Below are 18,786 nucleotides of genomic sequence, written 5' to 3'. Positions count from 1 at the left end.
ACCTAGGAGAACCATAAACTAAGTTATGGTGCTCATCGGACCGGGCCCTAGGAGTCCAGGGATGCACTTTTTGTACCTACCCTACTCAGTTCTAACCGCATATATCTATATTACACTCAGTTTCGGCACTATGGAGCAATTCCAGCAATCTCATTGGTTGTTTGGCTTGTCCGATTCAACCTTATTGGTTGTTTGGGTTCTCCGATTCAACCCGATTGGTTGTTAGTGCCGAACTTGAGTGTAATATAGATATATGCGTTCTAACCTGTGAAAACTCGTGCGCGGACAATGCTGCAGAGCGATTCATTTGCTTTGCGCACAGTCCCATAGAACACAATGTATGTGCACAGCCTACAGAGATAAGTCTGCTACACTGTCCATGCCGATTTCCATGGGTGACAGCACAGGAACAGGGAAACTGGCAAGTATAAAAAGTATACCCCTGGACTCCTCATGACCTGTTCTACAAGCGCCACAACTTCTATTTAAAGGGAATTTGTCACCACCTATGAGAACCATGAAATAACTAGGTGCATGTACTATTATATGTGATGCAACACAAATGCAATGATTCACCAGATTGCATGAGCACAGTTTACTGACAAGTGTGTCAAGAATGAATGAACCAATGAATACTCGGCTAGTTTAGTTTGCTGTTGCAGAATGAAAGTTCAGTGTACAAGCACCCATTCTGTGTTTTGGTTTCCAACACTCTTCTAAACAGACTGATAGCTGAAAGTTGTGGTAATAAGTCAAGCTTTGCCCAATTCAGAAGCTATGCTAACTTTTAGAAAAGCTTAAAAAAATATATCCACAGAGGCCTCATTAATATGGTGCTTGATTCCCATGCATACTCGTCTCAGTAAGTGTTCCATGTTGAGTCACAGCCTAGAACTGAAACTTAATAATTTATTTAATGTCATGCAAAATTGTACGTTTACTAATTAAATAACCATGCCATATGCATCATTACTACCTACCAATATAGTCTTCAGTTCTATCATAAAGCTTCTTAGATCTGGACTGTGCTGTAACCTCTGGAGAAAGGGAAAAATGAAGTTGAAAGATATCAAAAATTTTTAGAAATCATTTTTTTTTTTCAAAAATTTGCAAAAAGTCATTGTAAACTTGCTTCAAGGGCTAAAACAGATGGGCGTGGTTTAATCTTTAATCGTGAAAATCATGGCCGCATAACAGGATGAAACGGAACCAATCGATTTGGTTTCTACCATCAGGATTCTCGCGCTTTAATAGTACGTACAAGAAAGATAGGTCTTGCCTATCTGCCCACTTTTTTTTTCTTCAAAAGTTGTGCGTAACAGTGCGGAGTTTGAATAGTTGAAAAAAAAAAGAAAAACCCGACATTCCTGCAACAAAACGCTCCCTAGTGGCAAGCGTATTAGTGCATGCGTTTTTGCGTAGAATGTATTTATATACCCTTGTTTACCATTTCATGAATGGGTTTTGCCGTGTTAAGACAAAATTAGCTTTACAATGTCTCAAGTTCACCTGTTACAGAAAGTTCTCAGAGGTTAAACTAGCTTATGTTCTGCTTTGGACTGCCTAGACCTCCTTAAGGACCTTTTACACGCAACGATCATCACTCAAAATTCATTTAAACAAGCGAAAGTGAGTGATAATCGCTACGTATAAACGGGCGGGCACTATTCGTTTACTTGTCGTTTATTGTTGAATTTCAGCCTGCATAAAAATAGTTAGGTAGTTCACTTTTCGTTTTATTTAAATGGTATGGCAACTAAGGCCGCCTATACACGGGCGGGTCAGACCCCGCATGCGGGATTCCTACTGCAGAGTTCGCCCTGATGCCCGATCGGTGTCCCCAGCGTATCTCTCTGCCATCTTCTTCTCTGCTGCGGATGTGTCAGCACACATGCGCCGTACAGAGGACGCTGCACGTTGCTTCGGCAATGACGCAGCTGACGCGACCATTCTGCAATGAGGATTGCAGAATAGCTGTGGGACGGACGGCTTATATTGACTTCAACGTAACTCGGCCGTGTGTAGCCCAGACAAAATTGCAGCATGCTGAGAATTCTCGCCCATGAGCAGGAAGGACAAAAAAAAATAAATAAATAATAATTCGCAATTGATTTCCGCTTGTGGGCAGGAAATCGTGCATTGTCATAGCATGCTATGGACTGGATTTGCTGCAGAACCCGGAGGCAGAATCCGGCTCCAGATTTCACAATGAAAATCTGCACCTGTGCAGGAGGCCTAAAGAACTCCAGGGGAGGGGCAATTGTTTGCCTGGCTAAAACACAATAACTACTTCTTTAGTCATGTCAGCAGATGACAATAGCTTATCTCCTCACTAATTAAAAACCTGCAGGCCAAACACACAAAACATATACAGTGTTTACTTTAGCCAATGAAGGAAATGGAGAGGATTTCAAACGATTATCTAAGTCTAAATGTTCAGCATTTTATTTTTACTATGTACTGATAATTGTCTAGATATTAAAATCAGACCCTAATCTCTGTGGAACAGACATCCTTATCATCCATTATTGATACTACCACGTCACCCTGGATCGAAAAAGTGGGGTGTCTTTTGGATTTTACAACCCCCCCCCCTTCAGGTAAGCGCTCTTGTCTTGATACTACATGCTAGATTTCTATTTATGGGCTTCACCTCTGAGCGCAGGGGAACTTGTTTTCATTCATTTCCCTTTGTTTGAATATCTTGCTGGGGTATTATTGTACAGCAGCTGACTGCACAAGTCATGCAGGCTTGGAGTGTTTGTGGTGGATGGCCATGTGATGCAACGTATCTACCTTCGGCGCCCCTGACATGTTCTATTGGGGATAAGTCTAGGGACCGTGCGGACCAATACAAGTTCGTGACACCTTGCAAGGCATGTCTGGTGATGGCTGCAGTATGTGGACGGGCATTATCCTGTTGGGAAATACCATTTTTGATGGTGGCCATGAAGTGTATGACCACTGTTCACATACTGGAGGGTTGTCATTGTGCCTTCAACCACCACCAACTCAACCTTGCTGTCATAACGGATTGCCGCCTATCCATGACAACAGGGGTTGGACCAATGTGGTGCTCTGAAATTGCAGCAGGCTGGGCCCTTTCTCCAAAATGCCAATCATCCCTTTACCCCAGACAGAATCAGGGCTCATCACTTAACAACTGTTTTACATTCATGTGCCAGTTGCATTCTGCAATACATTAGATTAGTCGTTGGCGGTGAAATTGGGTTAACAGAACACAATGCATGGAGGTCGAACAATGCAACCAAGCTTCAAGCAATCGGTTCACAATTGACTGCTCGGATCTACAGTCACTCTTCTATCAGCAACTGCCATCTGCACAACTTGGCACGGTTCTTCTGCGTGGACCTGTGCCAGGTCTGAGTACCGGAGCCTTCCTGTGTTCACTAAGTAACCACTCTCTGTACCGACATTGCACTATGGTTAGTCCTCCGGGAGATACCAAGATATGATGACCTCATTATGAGCATTCCAATTATGCAACCTCTCTCAAAGTCAGACATTTGGGTGTACAGAGTTTGAACTCTACAATTTGGCATATCTGGTCACCAACAATCTGTGGATAAGAAAGGACCCTCTTACATAACTTCTAAAAAAAACCAAAAAAAAAAAAAACACAATGTAGCATTTTGCATAACAAAAGCTTAGCATGCTAATTAGCATACTAATACAAGTAGTCCATCCAATATCCTTCATATGGAGTTACTTTGATCCAAGTTTAATAAAAAAGTTTTGCAACTCTGGGTGTAACACTCATTTTCCACCAGTGTACAGTCGGGGCCAAAAGTTTTGAAATTGACACAAATTTTGGTTTCCACAAAGTTTTCATAGCAGCAATTTGCATTGACTCTATATTGCTATGAAGAATGATCGGACGATTTGGAATAAACTGCAAAGTCTTTTCTTGCAATTAAAATGAACTTAACTCCTTGATACTTTTGGGTTTACTTGTAGGGTGTCAGGGTTTGTATGGATCTGATCCCGCTACATACCTAGCAGGTGCTAGCTGACATTCACCAGCAACAGCAGCGATCAGTGCTGTTGCTGATTGCAGCTGTTAATCTAAATGCCCCAGTTGGAGTTTGGCGGTCCCAAATTCCCCTGCCCTCCCCCCACTTTCCCGTGATAAGACTGCCAGCAGAAACACCATATATTGCAATACTAAAGTATTGCACGTTCAATTCTCCCATTGAGAATCTATGCTCAATCCTCAAAAAGTGGAACAAAATGCTAGAAATTGTGCTAAACCCAAAGCACTGATTGGGCGAGAATGTTGCCATCAGTCAGGATTTGGCCCAGAAGCTGATTTCCAGCATGCCAGGGCGAACTGCAGAAGTCTTGGTTAAGAAAAAAGTCAGCACTGTAAATATTAAGTCTTTGCTTAAGGAGAAAATTGTGCGATTTTGTGCGTTGTGAGACATACAGATATGAACGCTATTCTTTTGGATGGGATCATATACACGAGCAACTTTTTTTTCCCCGCATTGAGTTGCGGGAGATAAAAGTCGCGGCATGTCCTGTCTTTGGGTGTTCCCTCAGAAAGCCTCGCCCATTTTTTTTTTTGTAATGGGGCTGGAAAACACATCACACGGTGTGAGGTGCACGCTAGGTTTCCCATTGAAAACCGGAAACAGTTGCTGATCCTCCGGCGCAACTGTACTGAAGTGGCGTTTAACAAGACGCCTCGCACCGGTGGGTACCTCGCACGTTAGTGAGCGTCATATCGGGCTGAGTTTCACGGCCTGACATCACGCTCGCCCGTGTGAAGTTAGCTTAAACTTGCTATATTTGTCAATAAAAGTTTAAAAACTTATGAAAATGCTTGTCATTGAACTTCAGTATACCGCAGTAACATCAGACTAAAAGATCTAAAAACTGAGGCAGCAAACTTTCTGAAAAGCAAAATTTGTGTCAGTCTCAAAACTTTTGGCCGTGACTGTATATATAGTAGTTTTTAGCTTCAGTGTCTCCCTCAGGATGTTCTGAAATATTGGTAAATGTTCTGTGCCTTTTAGAGAGTTTCACAAAAACTGGAAATGATGGTTTGCACATAAAATGCCATCAACTTCCATTGAATTGAAATAGCAATCCCTTTCCCAGACAGCAAGCAGGCCATTATTACACCTGTAAATATGTACCTACTATTTTATAACGGCTCTAGAAAATACATAAACAATGTCCTGTACCTGCTTCACCATGGGCAGATATCCCTGCAGAACCTTCTTCAATTGCCAACTGCACTCTAGCCTGTGGATAATTAGTAAGTTAATTACATAACAGTAATCAATACACTAAGGCTGCTATTACATGAGTGCTACAGGTTGCCTCTGGCTCTTGTGTTTTCCCAACAGTTGTTGGGCTGAACCTGCAAGCGCTCATGCAACAGCAGTTAATCAGCTGAACGAGCCTTCACATGAACCTTCATTCTTGATTACTGACAATCAGCAACTGGAGGCAAAAGATCACATTAAAGATTATTAGTTCCCCATACCGTTTGCATCGCCTCATGTGAAAGGGTTTTCCAGCACTCCGATTATTGTTGATCTATAATAGTCATTAATATCCGATAAGTGGTGGCCTGCTGCTCAGAATTCGTGGTGATCAGTTGCACTTTCACACTAGGACGCTCATGCTCCTTTGGCAGTTTTCAGCTCCTTCTGGCAGCTGAAGACGGCCCCATATATAGTGCTTTTAGAGAGCTATATGGGGCAGTCTTCAGCTGCCAGGAGGAGCTGAAAACAGCCAATGGAGAACGAGCGCTCCAGCGTGAAAGTACAGGTACTCCAAGTACCCACGACGTTTGGTTGAGCACTGATGTAGCTTTACTGCAGACCACCATACATTTCATCGCAGCAGTGCCTGGTACTGCAGCTGTCTCATTCACTTGAATGAAAGTACACTGCTCTCAGGTCATGTGACCGATGAACGTAAAGCCTCTTCAATAAGCTGATCAGCAATGGTCTAGAGAGGCAGACCCCCCCCCCCCCCCCAATCTGATATGTATGACCCATTCTGAGGATAGGTCATCAATATCTTAGTCCCGGAAAACCCTCTTTAAAATAAGCGTTGATAGGCGCTTGCCGTGGGGATGGAACTGGCCCACGTAAAAGGACTGTTGGATGATCAAATAATAAAGTGACTGAAATGAAGCATGAGGGAGTCCAATGAGAGATAAGGTGCCATATCACTATGTATATACACCTATTTGGTGGGTTGTTTATTCAGGCCAAATGCACTCTCTAAAGCGGCTTTCTGTGCTCTATAGTAAAGACACTAGATACCTGTTGATGTGTTCTACTTGCCTACAAGGCATTCTTGGCTGTCTTAAATCTATAAAATCACTTCCCATCAATATGGCTGTGCTAGCATCATCTTAATGCTTGTGGAGATCACCAGTCACCCGAGGCGGTCACTCTTTGCTGCAAACCATTATTGTGACTGTCAACTATAACCTATCGGTCATTATAAGATTACTGCTATATTTGAAAAGGTGGAAAACACCTCTAAGTTTTATGTATTTCACCTGTAAAATGCCCTGATAGGAGCATAAATTTGGACATGAGACCATCCAGAGAGTATGACCCATTTATCACTACTGAGCTGTAAATAAAAGGACAAATACTTTAAATCATTTTTCACTTTGTGTTGCATATGGCGAATCTGGAATGCAAAAATCCACAAAGTGAAGAATACAATATATTTCAGGCACAGGACTGCAACATAATGTTACATTTTAGAACTGCAAAAGCAGAATATTGGGCAGAGAAGATATTTTAACAGTCTTAAAACACCAAGTCGCAGTAGTAGATTATTTTGTTCCCATCTTCTCTTAGAATTTCCTTCTGGAGCTCCCCAACCTGTGCAAGGGCATCCGCTATACTTTTATATAACCATTCAATCATCTGACAGCGGTCAGGTCTGATCGACGCAGAAGTTGTGTTTTACGAAGATGGTCCCTTTTTTAAAAAGGTATTGTGGGTGTTGCAATTAGATGATTGCTGAGGGTCTGGCTTCGCTATCCCCTGCTAATTGTTATTGCTGGGGAAAGCTGCGCTTCCATGATCATTCAAATGTATGGCCATCCGCACACTGCATTGATAGGCAGGGTCTGCCAAAGGGGAATCAATGCACTCTCAGGCAGGGAAGATTACTCGATGTCAACATGTCAGACCCGTTGCAGTTATCTGGATACAGTCATGTCAACGGCAAGCACATGGATTTCTACAAGCCATTTGAACAGAACGGTCGTAGATGCTTCCGCAACAAGTCTGCTGTGCGCGAACTCGCCCTCAGAGTAAACGAACAGGGGTTGTCTTTAGAAGATCCAAATTCAAAATATATCTATACTAGGCTACTTTCACACAATGGAAAAATTTTCTGTATTTCACACGACCAAATTTGAATTGCTGAATCCGCAAAAGTCACCCGTGCGGATGATCCGCAGCATTCCGTACACATTACAAAGTACATTCGCATGTCCACTCACATGAGCGGACAGCGATTGCGATTTTCTCGAGCGGAAATAAGATCGCAGAATGTTCTATTTTTGAAGTCAATGTGGCCCATCTAGCAACAGTGCGGGAAATACAAATATTGAGAGGGGGCAAGTTCTGCAGCGGCAATGGCGATACAATTGACATGTTCACCCCGTGTGAACCCAGCTTTGGGGAATTCACTACAAGAGCTAAATCAATCTGCAGTGTTTTTGCACTTCTTTACAAACTTTTCATCAATAGGTTTAGACACAAGTAGCTAAAATGTAAATACTTCATATAAAAGAAAAACCTGGAATATTAAGAGACATACCTGGCATTTTGTAATTGTACATCTGTTGGCAGGAGGACCCTGAGTCGAAAGTCCTTTTCCTGTTAAGAGAGAAAAAACAAGCTAATAAAAATCATAGGTAAAAAAAGGAAAAAAAAAACCCACTTTTAACAGAGGATCAACACTTCACATACATCGTGCATCACTTCTAACTAAACAATCATACAAGCTAGTACAAAAGGTGAACAAAACATGATACTGTTTTAGAAATGTGCATGTATTAAAGAACAGTGTCATGTCAGGGGCGGCTTTCAGTTCAAGATTATACATAAGAGCTCTATTCAGAGATGCAGCGTTTCATTTACTTTGTGTTGAGCTGAAAGGACGGGGCTCTTACCTTTGTATAAAAGTTGCTGCAATACTTCTAACTACAATGGCCAGACTAGTAAATTAGCTAGGCCCTACAGGATGAAAAACTACAGCCTCTTAAGGGCTTCTGTGCTCAAGCGAGCGCTTAAAGAGACTGTCTCCATCTTTTTGCACCCCTATATGAGGGCACTGGGTAGCAACGCTCACACCGATTACAGCGATATGTCTGCTGTGTGGATCTGGGCCGTAGTTTTGGAGAAACTTGCATTTTATCAGTGGCAGCACATGCATAGGGGAACTACTAGAAGTAGTTCTGGATATCCACCCCATCCTTCAGCCACTGTCTGCTGTCTGCCTAGTTCTGTGCATAGAGAGCTGCCAATCATTGGCTGGTGGACAGGACTAGTCTGCAGCTCATGAATATGCAGACTACTGATAAAATGCAAGTTTCTCTAAAATTACTGTTCAGATACATACAGCAGATATATTAATGCAATCAGTGTGACAGGCACTATGGCGTTCTCAGTGAGGGCCGCAAAAAGATGGAAATAGATTCCCTTTAAAGGGGTTTTCCAGTAAAATACTAGTGATGACCTATCATCAGGATAGGTCATCAGTAGTTGATTGGCTGGAGTCCGTCACTTGGGACCCCGACTGATCAGCTGAGCGGGCGCATCCTGTCAGCACTGCAATAACACAGGGATCAGAGCGGAAGCCTCCACGCCGACCACCATGTAGTGGCCGGAGCTTATAACTGCAGGTGCGGCTTCCACTGATTTCAATGAGAGCCATACCTGCAGTTACAAGCACCGGCCAATAATAATAATAATCAACTTTATTTGTATAGCGCCAACATATTCCGCAGCGCTTACATAGACGGGGGATACAGAAAGACAAAAAGTACAAAAATTACAGAACCACGGTTACATAGTAATCAGTTGATGGAAACAATAGGGGTGCGGGTCCTGCTCCAACGAGCTTACATACTACAAGTAATGGGGTGATACAGAAGGTAAAGGGGCTGGAGATGTGCACGGTATGGCGAGGTGGAGAGTGAGGGGTAATATACACAGACAATGGTCAGACATTTAGCTGTGTGACGGCAGAAACAGTATGACTGCAGGAGCCGTTTATGATGGCTAGCAGGGATTGCAGTCAGTAGGTCAGGGAGCATGTTATCAGGCGGAGTACAGAGGGGTTTGTTTAGGGAATTCGTTATGCCTCCCTGAAGAGGTGCGTTTTTAGAGCACGCCTGAAGTTCTGTGAGTCCTGGATTGCTCGGGTAGCCTTTGGTAGTGCGTTTCAGAGGACCGGTGCTGCTCTGGAGAAGTCTTGGAGGCGGGAATGAGAAGTTCGAATTAAAGGGGTGCTCAATCTGGTTTCGTTAGCAGAGCGGAGAGCCCGGGCTGGTTGATGGATTGAGATGAGGGAGGCGATATAGGGGGGCGCTGCACTGTGAAGGGCTTTGTGGATGAAAGTAGCGAGTTTAAATTGGACTCTGTATTTAACGGGCAGCCAGTGCAGTGACCGGCACAGGTCAGAGGCGTCCGAGTAGCGGCTGGACAGGAAGATGAGCTTGGCTGCCACATTCAGGATGGATTGGAGAGGGGAGAGTCTGGTGCAGGGGAGGCCGATCAGCAACGAGTTGCAATAATCGAGCCGGGAGTGGATGAGGGCAACAGTGAGCGTTTTTAGCGTGTCCAGTGAGAAAAGAGCGGATTCTTGCGATGTTCTTGAGGTGCAGCTGACATGTTCGGGCCAGAGATTGGATGTAGGGGGTAAAAAAGAGATCAGAATCAAATATGACTCCAAGGCAGCGGGCATGTTGTCTAGGAGTTATGGTGGCGCCACACACTGAGATGGAGATGTCAGGAGGAGGTCGGTTAGTGGAGGGTGGAAATACCAGCAGGTCAGTTTTAGAGAGGTTTAGTTTTAGGAAGAGAGAGGACATGGTGTTACACAGACCTATGTGTTATTGCGGCACTGACAGCATGCGCCTGCTCAGCTGATCGGTCAGGTCTCAAGCGACAGACCAGGATGATCAACTAATGATAACCTATCCTTATACTATTGATGACCTATCATTTTACTGGAAAACCCCTTTAAGGCTCATGTACAAGGATTTGCTACCACTATGTGATGTACTTTTATGGCAGTCCTAAGAAGGCTCCACACACACAAGACTTTATTGTACCTCTGCACACCGCATATGTGCAGCTCAGTTTCCACTCATGATGAAAACCACATCATAATTGTGAACAGAGCTAAATTACATACATAACAGTAAATACATGCTGGAACTAGAGGAATTTGTGGGAGAAATCTGATGGGGACTCTCAGAGTTCTGCTTGGTTTTTGCATGCCACACAAACCGCATTGCAGATTGACAAGCTGCTCCCCCTCCCACCCCACCCAGGGAATAAAGATTTCAAATCAGTTATAAGAGCTACTTGGCGAGTGCCTGGTGGACAGAGCGGGTGGCGGAATAGAAGCGGTTTTCCATGCTGAACAATGTGAATATTGCCATGAGGGTGCTTTCATACTGTGATGGCGCTGATAAAACCACATTAAGGGCAGAAACACACGAGCGTATGCACACCTACACTTGCTGCTACAGAGCGTAGTTGCACATAAATAGAGGGTTTGTTTTTTTCTTGGACTTCTCAAACTCTGAGCAAGTTTGAAAAAACACGTGGGAAGCCAGATCTTGCCCCATCGCTTTGTGCACGCAGTATCCGCACGGACGAGAATACAGCTAATGAAAGTGAAACCATTGAAATCAATGGTTTTATTTCAGCTCGTTATGCCACTGTGATTATCACGGATCTATAATGGGACTAAATCGCGCCCATCTGAAAAACCCCTAACCTGCCATGCAGATTTTAAATCCACAGCATGTCAATTGATGCTATGGTCTTTCCGTGTGGATTCTTTTTCCAATGAGGGGGTAAAATCCACGGGGCAAGCAAATTTTGGTGCAAATCTGCAGCGGAACATGTGAACACAATGTTCTAGAGAGAGCTCTCCGTTTATAGAAAGAACTCTGGAAGGCCCAATGTCCACGGGTGAATTTGATTTGCGGAAGATCCGCAGTTCAAGCTGCCCATAGGGAAGCATGGATGTCCACCCCTTAATCACCACATGCGGATTGAGGGGTGCTCAATCCGCATGCGGAATTTGACCCGCCTGTGGACGAGGCTGAAGTCTGACCACGCTGAAGTTGGTTTCTTATTCACAATGCTATAGTTACCAGGGCAAGCGTAATATCAGTTTGAGATATCGTGTTTGTAATATCCGCTCTGTCCCGCCCTTTCCTAGCTACGGGTAGGGAGGAGCCTGAGCTTAGCCCCGCCCCTGTCCACTCCCACTGGAAATCACTCAGAGGGGAGAAGAGAAACAGAGTCGGTGAGTGGGAGGGACAGCATATATCGGCCGGGCGTGAAAACCTGGATGATATACGCACGTCTGAATAAGCCCTCAATATCGGTTTGATTTTTCTCCCTGTGTAGTAATGAGTTCTTTTAAAAGGGCAACTGCACCAAAAAGATGTTTACCATCCCTGCCCCCCTCACCTGATCTGTCAAATTCTGGAAGTTGGCTCTGTATATTGGTGTCACTTCCATGCAGCGGAGCCTCCTGTCTGATGCTTATCTGGCACCATCTTGATATTACTTTCACCATTCTGTGCAATCAATCTCATGACGCATCTGCACAGGATTACATGAGCAGCTAGAGACTGTACCATCTCTGCTGCAGAGAAGCACTGTGGTAGGGCCCATCACATGAATTAGAAGTCATATAAAGAAACTTTGAGAACCATTTTACTGCACAAGGAAAAAAAAAGAGAAACAAACTATCTATAAGGCCAGGCTCACAAGGGAATATCATTACCACCAATTATGCATGCGCTGTACGCCCATGTGATATGCAATAACTCGCAGGCTATCACATTGCCTTACATAGTTCCAGCAACACATTAGCATTTCGGAATTGCATGTCACACAAGTGCAGAAAAGAACGTGCCAAGCTCTATTTTGCCACGTATGTATGCGCCATTACATCACATATGTGCGGTGAAAACAAAACAAAAAAAAGCACAGGTAGACATGCGATATGCTGTTATGCGCAGCGTGCCAGGTCACTGCCGGCTCCACAGTTGTAAAACTCTGCGTCACCCCCAGTCACAATACTCCTTTTCATGTCCGCCCCCCGTCCAAGGCTCTCGGCTGCAGCTGTATACTCCCCAGCAACTGTATCGCAACACGTGTACCTCCCCTTGTATGGGTATTTCAGACGCACACGCTGTTCAGACACGCAGCATATTGCAGGACAGTATGCGGAGTCCCGGAGAGGTGTATGGCCATTATTGTATGTTGTCGTCCACCTTCCAGGACCTTGTGGACTTGACCCAATTGGGAGCTAGGGGGTGTGACAGGGGCTTTCCTGCATGGAAGACGTGTCAAACCCCTGACTTCTGGTGGTGTCAAGATACAATACTACCGCTAGTTCCTGCCCTATCTTCTCTTGCAGGTAGTATTAAACAAACAAGAATCCCGCTAGTCTGAACAAAACCACTGAAATCACGTTTGTCTGCTTTTGGTCTCCTGTCCACGGCCGTTGTGGAATACCACTATTGATATTCCACAGCGGTGGATCGGGGGGGGGGGGGGGGGGGGGAGGGGACCTGTCAGGTCTCTGCGGTGAGCCTATCCGACAGATAGGCTCACCGTGGAGAATCGCGGCATGCCGCAACTTGAATCCCGCGAGCGGAGAATCGCTATGATTCTACCGCTCGTGGACAGGGGGCTGCACTTTCTATAGCAACGCTATGGAGAGTGTGGCCTGCGTTCCCCGTGGGCGTATTAGCGCCGTGGTTAACAATGCAGGAATGCCCGTGGCCAGGCAGCCTATGGGTTCAAACACGGCCGCATGATGGGGAGAAACCAAACCCCTTCGTTTTCACTCTTCGCGCCGTAATACTACATTCGGGAAAGTTCGGGCCGGCCCCATCTTCCTGCGCGGAGTTTGAATAGTCCGAAAAAAAAACCAAACAACCGATACATGCGCTAATACACTCCGCAGCGGCGAGCATATTAGCGGATGCACCGGTTTTTGCCCTTAGGCCACTCACACATGCGTTTAGTTAAATGTCGCTCAGAACCGCGGCATTTACCTGAAATTGAGCGGCGGTTTTGAGCGCATGTCAGAGATTGACTTTTTTTACGCTCCCCATCATTTTCACAGGGTACATTAAAAAAAACCCTGAAAGAAAGGAGAGGCAGCGCTACGTTCGAGCGGAGGTGAAGCCCCATTAAGATCAGGGAGCGGTGTGCCGCAGTTAGCGCTCAGGACGCCGTGCTGATGGCGGTATAGAGCAGCATGTCAGAGCGTAACCTTAGACCGGCTGTAGAATCCGGTACCTGCCCTGACGCCATCTTTTCTGTACTGCAGATGCGGTTCGCTGTCGCACTTTTTTCCACACGCCGTCGCTAGGCAACAACACAGAAACTGCGGCCCGTCCACAATATTCATTGCGGAATCAGACCGCGGATTCGCAGCACACATCCGCCCGAGCGCAGGAAGCCCTGACAACACTGCTGGCACAACCCCAGAGGCTGCCAGCCACGGTGGGTATACTCGGCACTACTTCACAGGGGGAACCTGGTGCGGCTGCTTATACACGGGAGCCCGCTGACCTCCGGCGGCAGCCATCTACCTGCGCTCTGATGAAGCCGTCGTACACTCTGCCGCGCAGATCCTGAGGTAACAGCAGCCAGCACTGACTGCCGCCCCCCGCACTGGACTCCATATGACCCGCTCCGGGCTCCCCTCGGCACGGCCGTCTGTAATCTCCCGCCTTCCCCTAAACAGAAGCACGAGCGGACGGGCTTGGTCACGTGACCTGGCGGGGCGGGGCTACTCCTCACGTAGCGTTATATAAGGAGAGCGGGAAAATGCCGAACTGAGAGATGTGACCGCCGCTTGTCTGACAGGAGTGAGCGCGAGAGATGGGCGAGCCTGGGCGGCGCAGAGAGGGCGGAGAGGTAGTGAATGAGTGAGGGGTGTAGAGGAACGTATAATACGGGGGACCTTTGGTGCACTAATGCACACAGCAGTAAACCATGCTACTGAAAAGCATGCGAAAACCAAGAAAATGTGAGTGAACCCGGTTCCTGCATGTTGTGAATCTGCCCTACAGGAAAGCCCTTTATGCGCCGCAGTAATAACGCCGGATTCACATGAGCGTACGTGCGTCCGTGCGCAGCGGGGCGCTGCATCTCAGTGGAATGGACAATATATGTTTTTCCTGGCCCCTACAATGGCTTGTTATCACGGCACTTTTTGCTCCCGCAGAGCGTGTTCCTTTGCGTGCAACAAACAAACGTACCGATTTTGAAAAAAGAATTGCGCCATGTCCTATATTTGCGCATTCCTCGAAACGCATGAAAACAATGGGAAACACTTGCCGATCGTCCGACGTGCCAGAGGGTCGCTACGTTGCCTGAAGTGATGGGGGGTGTTTTTGGCAGAGAAATGCCTCCCATCTGTGAGTATATCACAGGATGGCGAGCGTGGAATTGGGACGAGTTCCTTGGCCTGAGATCGCGCTTCCCCATGTGTAGGGGGTCTGAGCCGTAGATTTTGTCACAGGAATAGCATAGGATCCTTTAAGAGCAGAGCAAATAAAACCTTGGGGAAAACTTTCTGCCTTGATCTGAGAGGATGCAATCCTATTACTAAGGGCTTATTCCCACAGGCGTATATCGACCGGCGTTTTTTAACGGCTGGTGGATATACGCTTCCATCTAAGTAATCCCCCCTTCCCTCCCACTCTCTCCTCCACTCCTGTGTTTGCAATGGGAGGGGTGGAGCTAAGTGCAGCTCTGTCCCGCTCACTGCTATTGCTGACTATGGAGGAGGGGGGGAGCTTAGCTCCGCCCCAACCCGCCCACTCCCATTGCAAACTGCTCGAAGAGGAGGAGAGAAGCAGAGAGTCGGTGAGTGGGAGGGACAGCGTATATTGACCAGGCGTGAAAACCCGTCCGATATACGCACGTCTGAATAAGCCCTAAGGCCGGCTTCACAATGGCAATAGCCTGTCTTGCGTGCGAGAGTGAGTGAAAACGCATGAAAATGAAACCAATGATTTTCAATGGTTTCATTCTCATTTGCGATGCCTTCACTGTACACTTACAGCGCTAAGCAAAATCTCAATAGGGCCAGCACCAGCAGCACTGGCCCCATTGAAAGCATAGGGAGTACATTGCGCTCCCCTGACACAGCTGTGACAGCTATAACAGGGTTATCCTCCCTCCACCCCGGGGATGAAGGAATCCCCTTCACAGCTGTGGCAGAGGTCCGCAATGCTATTCCATTGCTTTCAATGGGGCCAGCGCTGCTGCCACCCCATTGAAAGGAACAAGTTGCAGCCAACCCCTGCAGTGATCAATTTTGGGGAAGGGCTTGAAATATAAGCCCCTCCCTGAAAATCATCCGTAGCTGTAAAGAAAAAAATAATAATAAACTCACCTAGATGATCTATCCGGCTCTTCTGTCCGTTCACAGCAGTCATCTCTTGTCTTCTGTATTTTCATACCCAACCCCTGAAACAGAGTGGGGATTTTTTCTTTGAAGTCACAGTGTGTGTGTGTGAGATACGCAGGCGTGCACAGTACATTCGTAGCTATAAGAGGTCTCTACCGGCTCTCAGCCAGCAGACCCATATTTACAAATACTGGTAAAATGCTACGAGGTGACCCGCAGCGTTTTACCTACATGGCCATGTACGTGAGGCTTAAGGGCTCATGTCCACGGGGAAAATCAGGCCCACCGTGGATTCTTCATGCAGAATCCTGCAGCTGGTCCTCCTTTCCTGCGGACATGAGGCTAAAAAGTAAGCATTACTTACCTGTCTGGATGGTGCGGATCTGGCCTCCGTCGCGGCCAGATCTTCTTTCTTCGGCCCGGCGGATGTGCTCGACACGCCGGCAGCGTGCCGCGCGCATGCGCCATGCACCCTACTCTTTTTTTGAACTCCTGCTCTCCCGCGCCGGAGAGTAGGAATTCAGCTGCGGGTGTGCCGCGGATCCGGACGGCTTCGATAGGCTTCAATAGAAACCTGTGGGAGCCGTCCCCGCGTGAGATCCGCACTAAAATGGAGCATGCTGTGGGTGTTTTCCCGCACACGCAATCCGTGCCTCAAGGGAATATGACATCTGCAGGTATTTAATTACCTGCGGGTGTCCAATGCATCCCTATGGGGTGCGGATCACACGTGTGGGTGACCCGCTGCGGATCTGTCCCCGTGGACATGAGGCCTAAGGGTGCTTTTACACTGTAGGGCTGTCGGGCGCACAACAGTTGTCCCAGTGGTAATTGCTGCTGTATTTTCACACAGGAACAATTATCGCTCAGTGAATTGCAGCGGAGTGGACTGGAGATCGTTCTGTCCCTTCCACATTTGTACACAGTAAACAGACATTCATAGATGAACGACTGCCTGCTTACACGGGCTGATCGTCTTTCACGCCTGCATGATGTGAACACCGATCAAATTATAATTATGTTACAAAACTGCTTATTAGAAAATGTATATTTTTTTCTGGACAAAATGTGTTTGTGTTTATAAGGCAGGCTGCACACAAACGGATTTGCATTGCGGAATCTACAGCAGGTGTCCGCCTCGCTGATCCACAGAAAATGCCATTCGTAACATGCTATGGAAAAGTGCTTCTTCCTGCACACAACTGGAAATCAATTGCGATTTCCGCTCACAGAGGAAAAATCCAACGGCTCGCCATCTGGACCATCCGCAGTACAGATAATGAGGAAAGAAGGCAAGTACACGGGATCAGCGGCCAGGGTCAGAGCTGGATTCCGCTGTAGGCTCACGCATGTGGAATCCGGCTCTATCATGTGCAGGCACCCTTAGGGCTGTTTCAGACGACCATATATCAGCCGGGTATTCACGCCGGCCAATATACGGCGTCTCTGTCTGCAGGGGGAGGAGGCTGGAAGAGCCGGGAGCAGTGCTCTGAACTCCCACCCCCTCTTTGCCCTTCTGCACTATTTGTAATGAGGGAAGGCTGGATGGGGCGGAGCTAATTCCTGGAAACTTAGCCCCACCCCCATCCCGCCTCCTCTCATTGCAAATAGTGCAGAGGGGCGAAGAGGAGGCAGAGAGCGGCCCGGAGCTCAGAGCACTGCTCCTGGCTCTTCCAGCCTCCTCCCCCTGCAGACAGAGACGCTGTATATCGGCCGGCGTGAATACCCGGCCGATATACGGTCGTCTGAAACAGCCCTTACAGAGATTTGGGTGCTTATTCCAAATTTTATGCTCAGATTTTTACTGTCAGGAACAGATTTACAATTATGAGTACCTTGACAGAAGAATAAAGAAGTGTAGATATAATTGCAATTAAATGTTACCTTAATGTTTTTCAAGGATCCTCATTGATCTACGAGTTGCTACCTAAAAGAAAAAAAAGTCCCTAGCTAAAAATACTAAAACAGAAAGCTGATTTTAAAAAATGTGGTTTAGACAGTCTAGATCAGTGATGGCGAACCTTTTAGAGACCGAGTGCCAAACTGCAACCCAAAACCCACTTATTTATCGCAAAGTGCCAACACGTCAGGGGACGGGGCTTATCACAACGTAGGATTTTACCCCTCTCGTTCTAAAAAAGGACAGGGCTGCTTCAAAAATAGACAGAGTGCAGATTTTGACTGCTTTTTGGATGCAGAAATACTGCAGAATGTCCTCAGCGGAACTTTCTGTGGAAAATTCTGCACCATTTCTGCATCCAAAAAGCAGTCAAAATGTGCAAGCTGTCTATTTTAAAACAGCCCTGCCCATCTCCGCCACATGTAAACATACCCCAGCGGTAATAGTGACCCCACCTCCCAGCTGCACCAGGATACTAGTGACACCCCATAGCCGCCCCCCCCCCACGTAATAGTGACACCCCACAGCGGTCCCCCACGTAATAGTGACACCCCACAGCGGTCCCCCGCGTAATAGTGACACCCCACAGCGGTCCCCCGCGTAATAGTGACACCCCACAGCGGTCCCCCGCGTAATAGTGACACCCCACAGCGGTCCCCCGCGTAATAGTGACACCCCACAGCGGTCCCCCGCGTAATAGTGACACCCCACAGCGGTCCCCCGCGTAATAGTGACACCCCACAGCGGTCCCCCGCGTAATAGTGACACCCCACAGCGGTCCCCCGCGTAATAGTGACACCCCACAGCGGTCCCCCGCGTAATAGTGACACCCCACAGCGGTCCCCCGCGTAATAGTGACACCCCACAGCGGTCCCCCGCGTAATAGTGACACCCCACAGCGGTCCCCCGCGTAATAGTGACACCCCACAGCGGTCCCCCGCGTAATAGTGACACCCCACAGCGGTCCCCCGCGTAATAGTGACACCCCACAGCGGTCCCCCGCGTAATAGTGACACCCCACAGCGGTCCCCCGCGTAATAGTGACACCCCACAGCGGTCCCCCGCGTAATAGTGACACCCCACAGCGGTCCCCCGCGTAATAGTGACACCCCACAGCGGTCCCCCGCGTAATAGTGACACCCCGCAGCGGTCCCCCGCGTAATAGTGACACCCCGCAGCGGTCC

General features: G+C 47.2%; 1 protein-coding gene across 1 annotated transcript in view; it reads right to left on the bottom strand.

Moving 5' to 3' along the window:
- FANCL (FA complementation group L) overlaps nt 1-14,046 on the bottom strand; it is a 58,736-nt gene extending 44,690 nt beyond the window's left edge. The window contains exons 1-4 of the mRNA XM_066595743.1: nt 13,874-14,046; nt 7,831-7,889; nt 5,211-5,271; nt 981-1,037 (exon numbers count right to left, since the gene is read on the bottom strand). Of these exons, the coding sequence (XP_066451840.1) occupies nt 981-1,037; nt 5,211-5,271; nt 7,831-7,889; nt 13,874-13,966 (270 nt within the window). The 5' untranslated portion in view covers nt 13,967-14,046. The remainder of the gene's footprint in view (nt 1-980; nt 1,038-5,210; nt 5,272-7,830; nt 7,890-13,873) is intronic.
- Between the last annotated feature and the right edge of the window lie 4,740 nt (nt 14,047-18,786).

This window comes from Eleutherodactylus coqui, chromosome 3 (assembly GCF_035609145.1).
Source record: "Eleutherodactylus coqui strain aEleCoq1 chromosome 3, aEleCoq1.hap1, whole genome shotgun sequence".
Taxonomy (NCBI): domain Eukaryota; kingdom Metazoa; phylum Chordata; class Amphibia; order Anura; family Eleutherodactylidae; genus Eleutherodactylus; species Eleutherodactylus coqui.
This window is presented reverse-complemented; position numbering and strand designations above follow the sequence as displayed.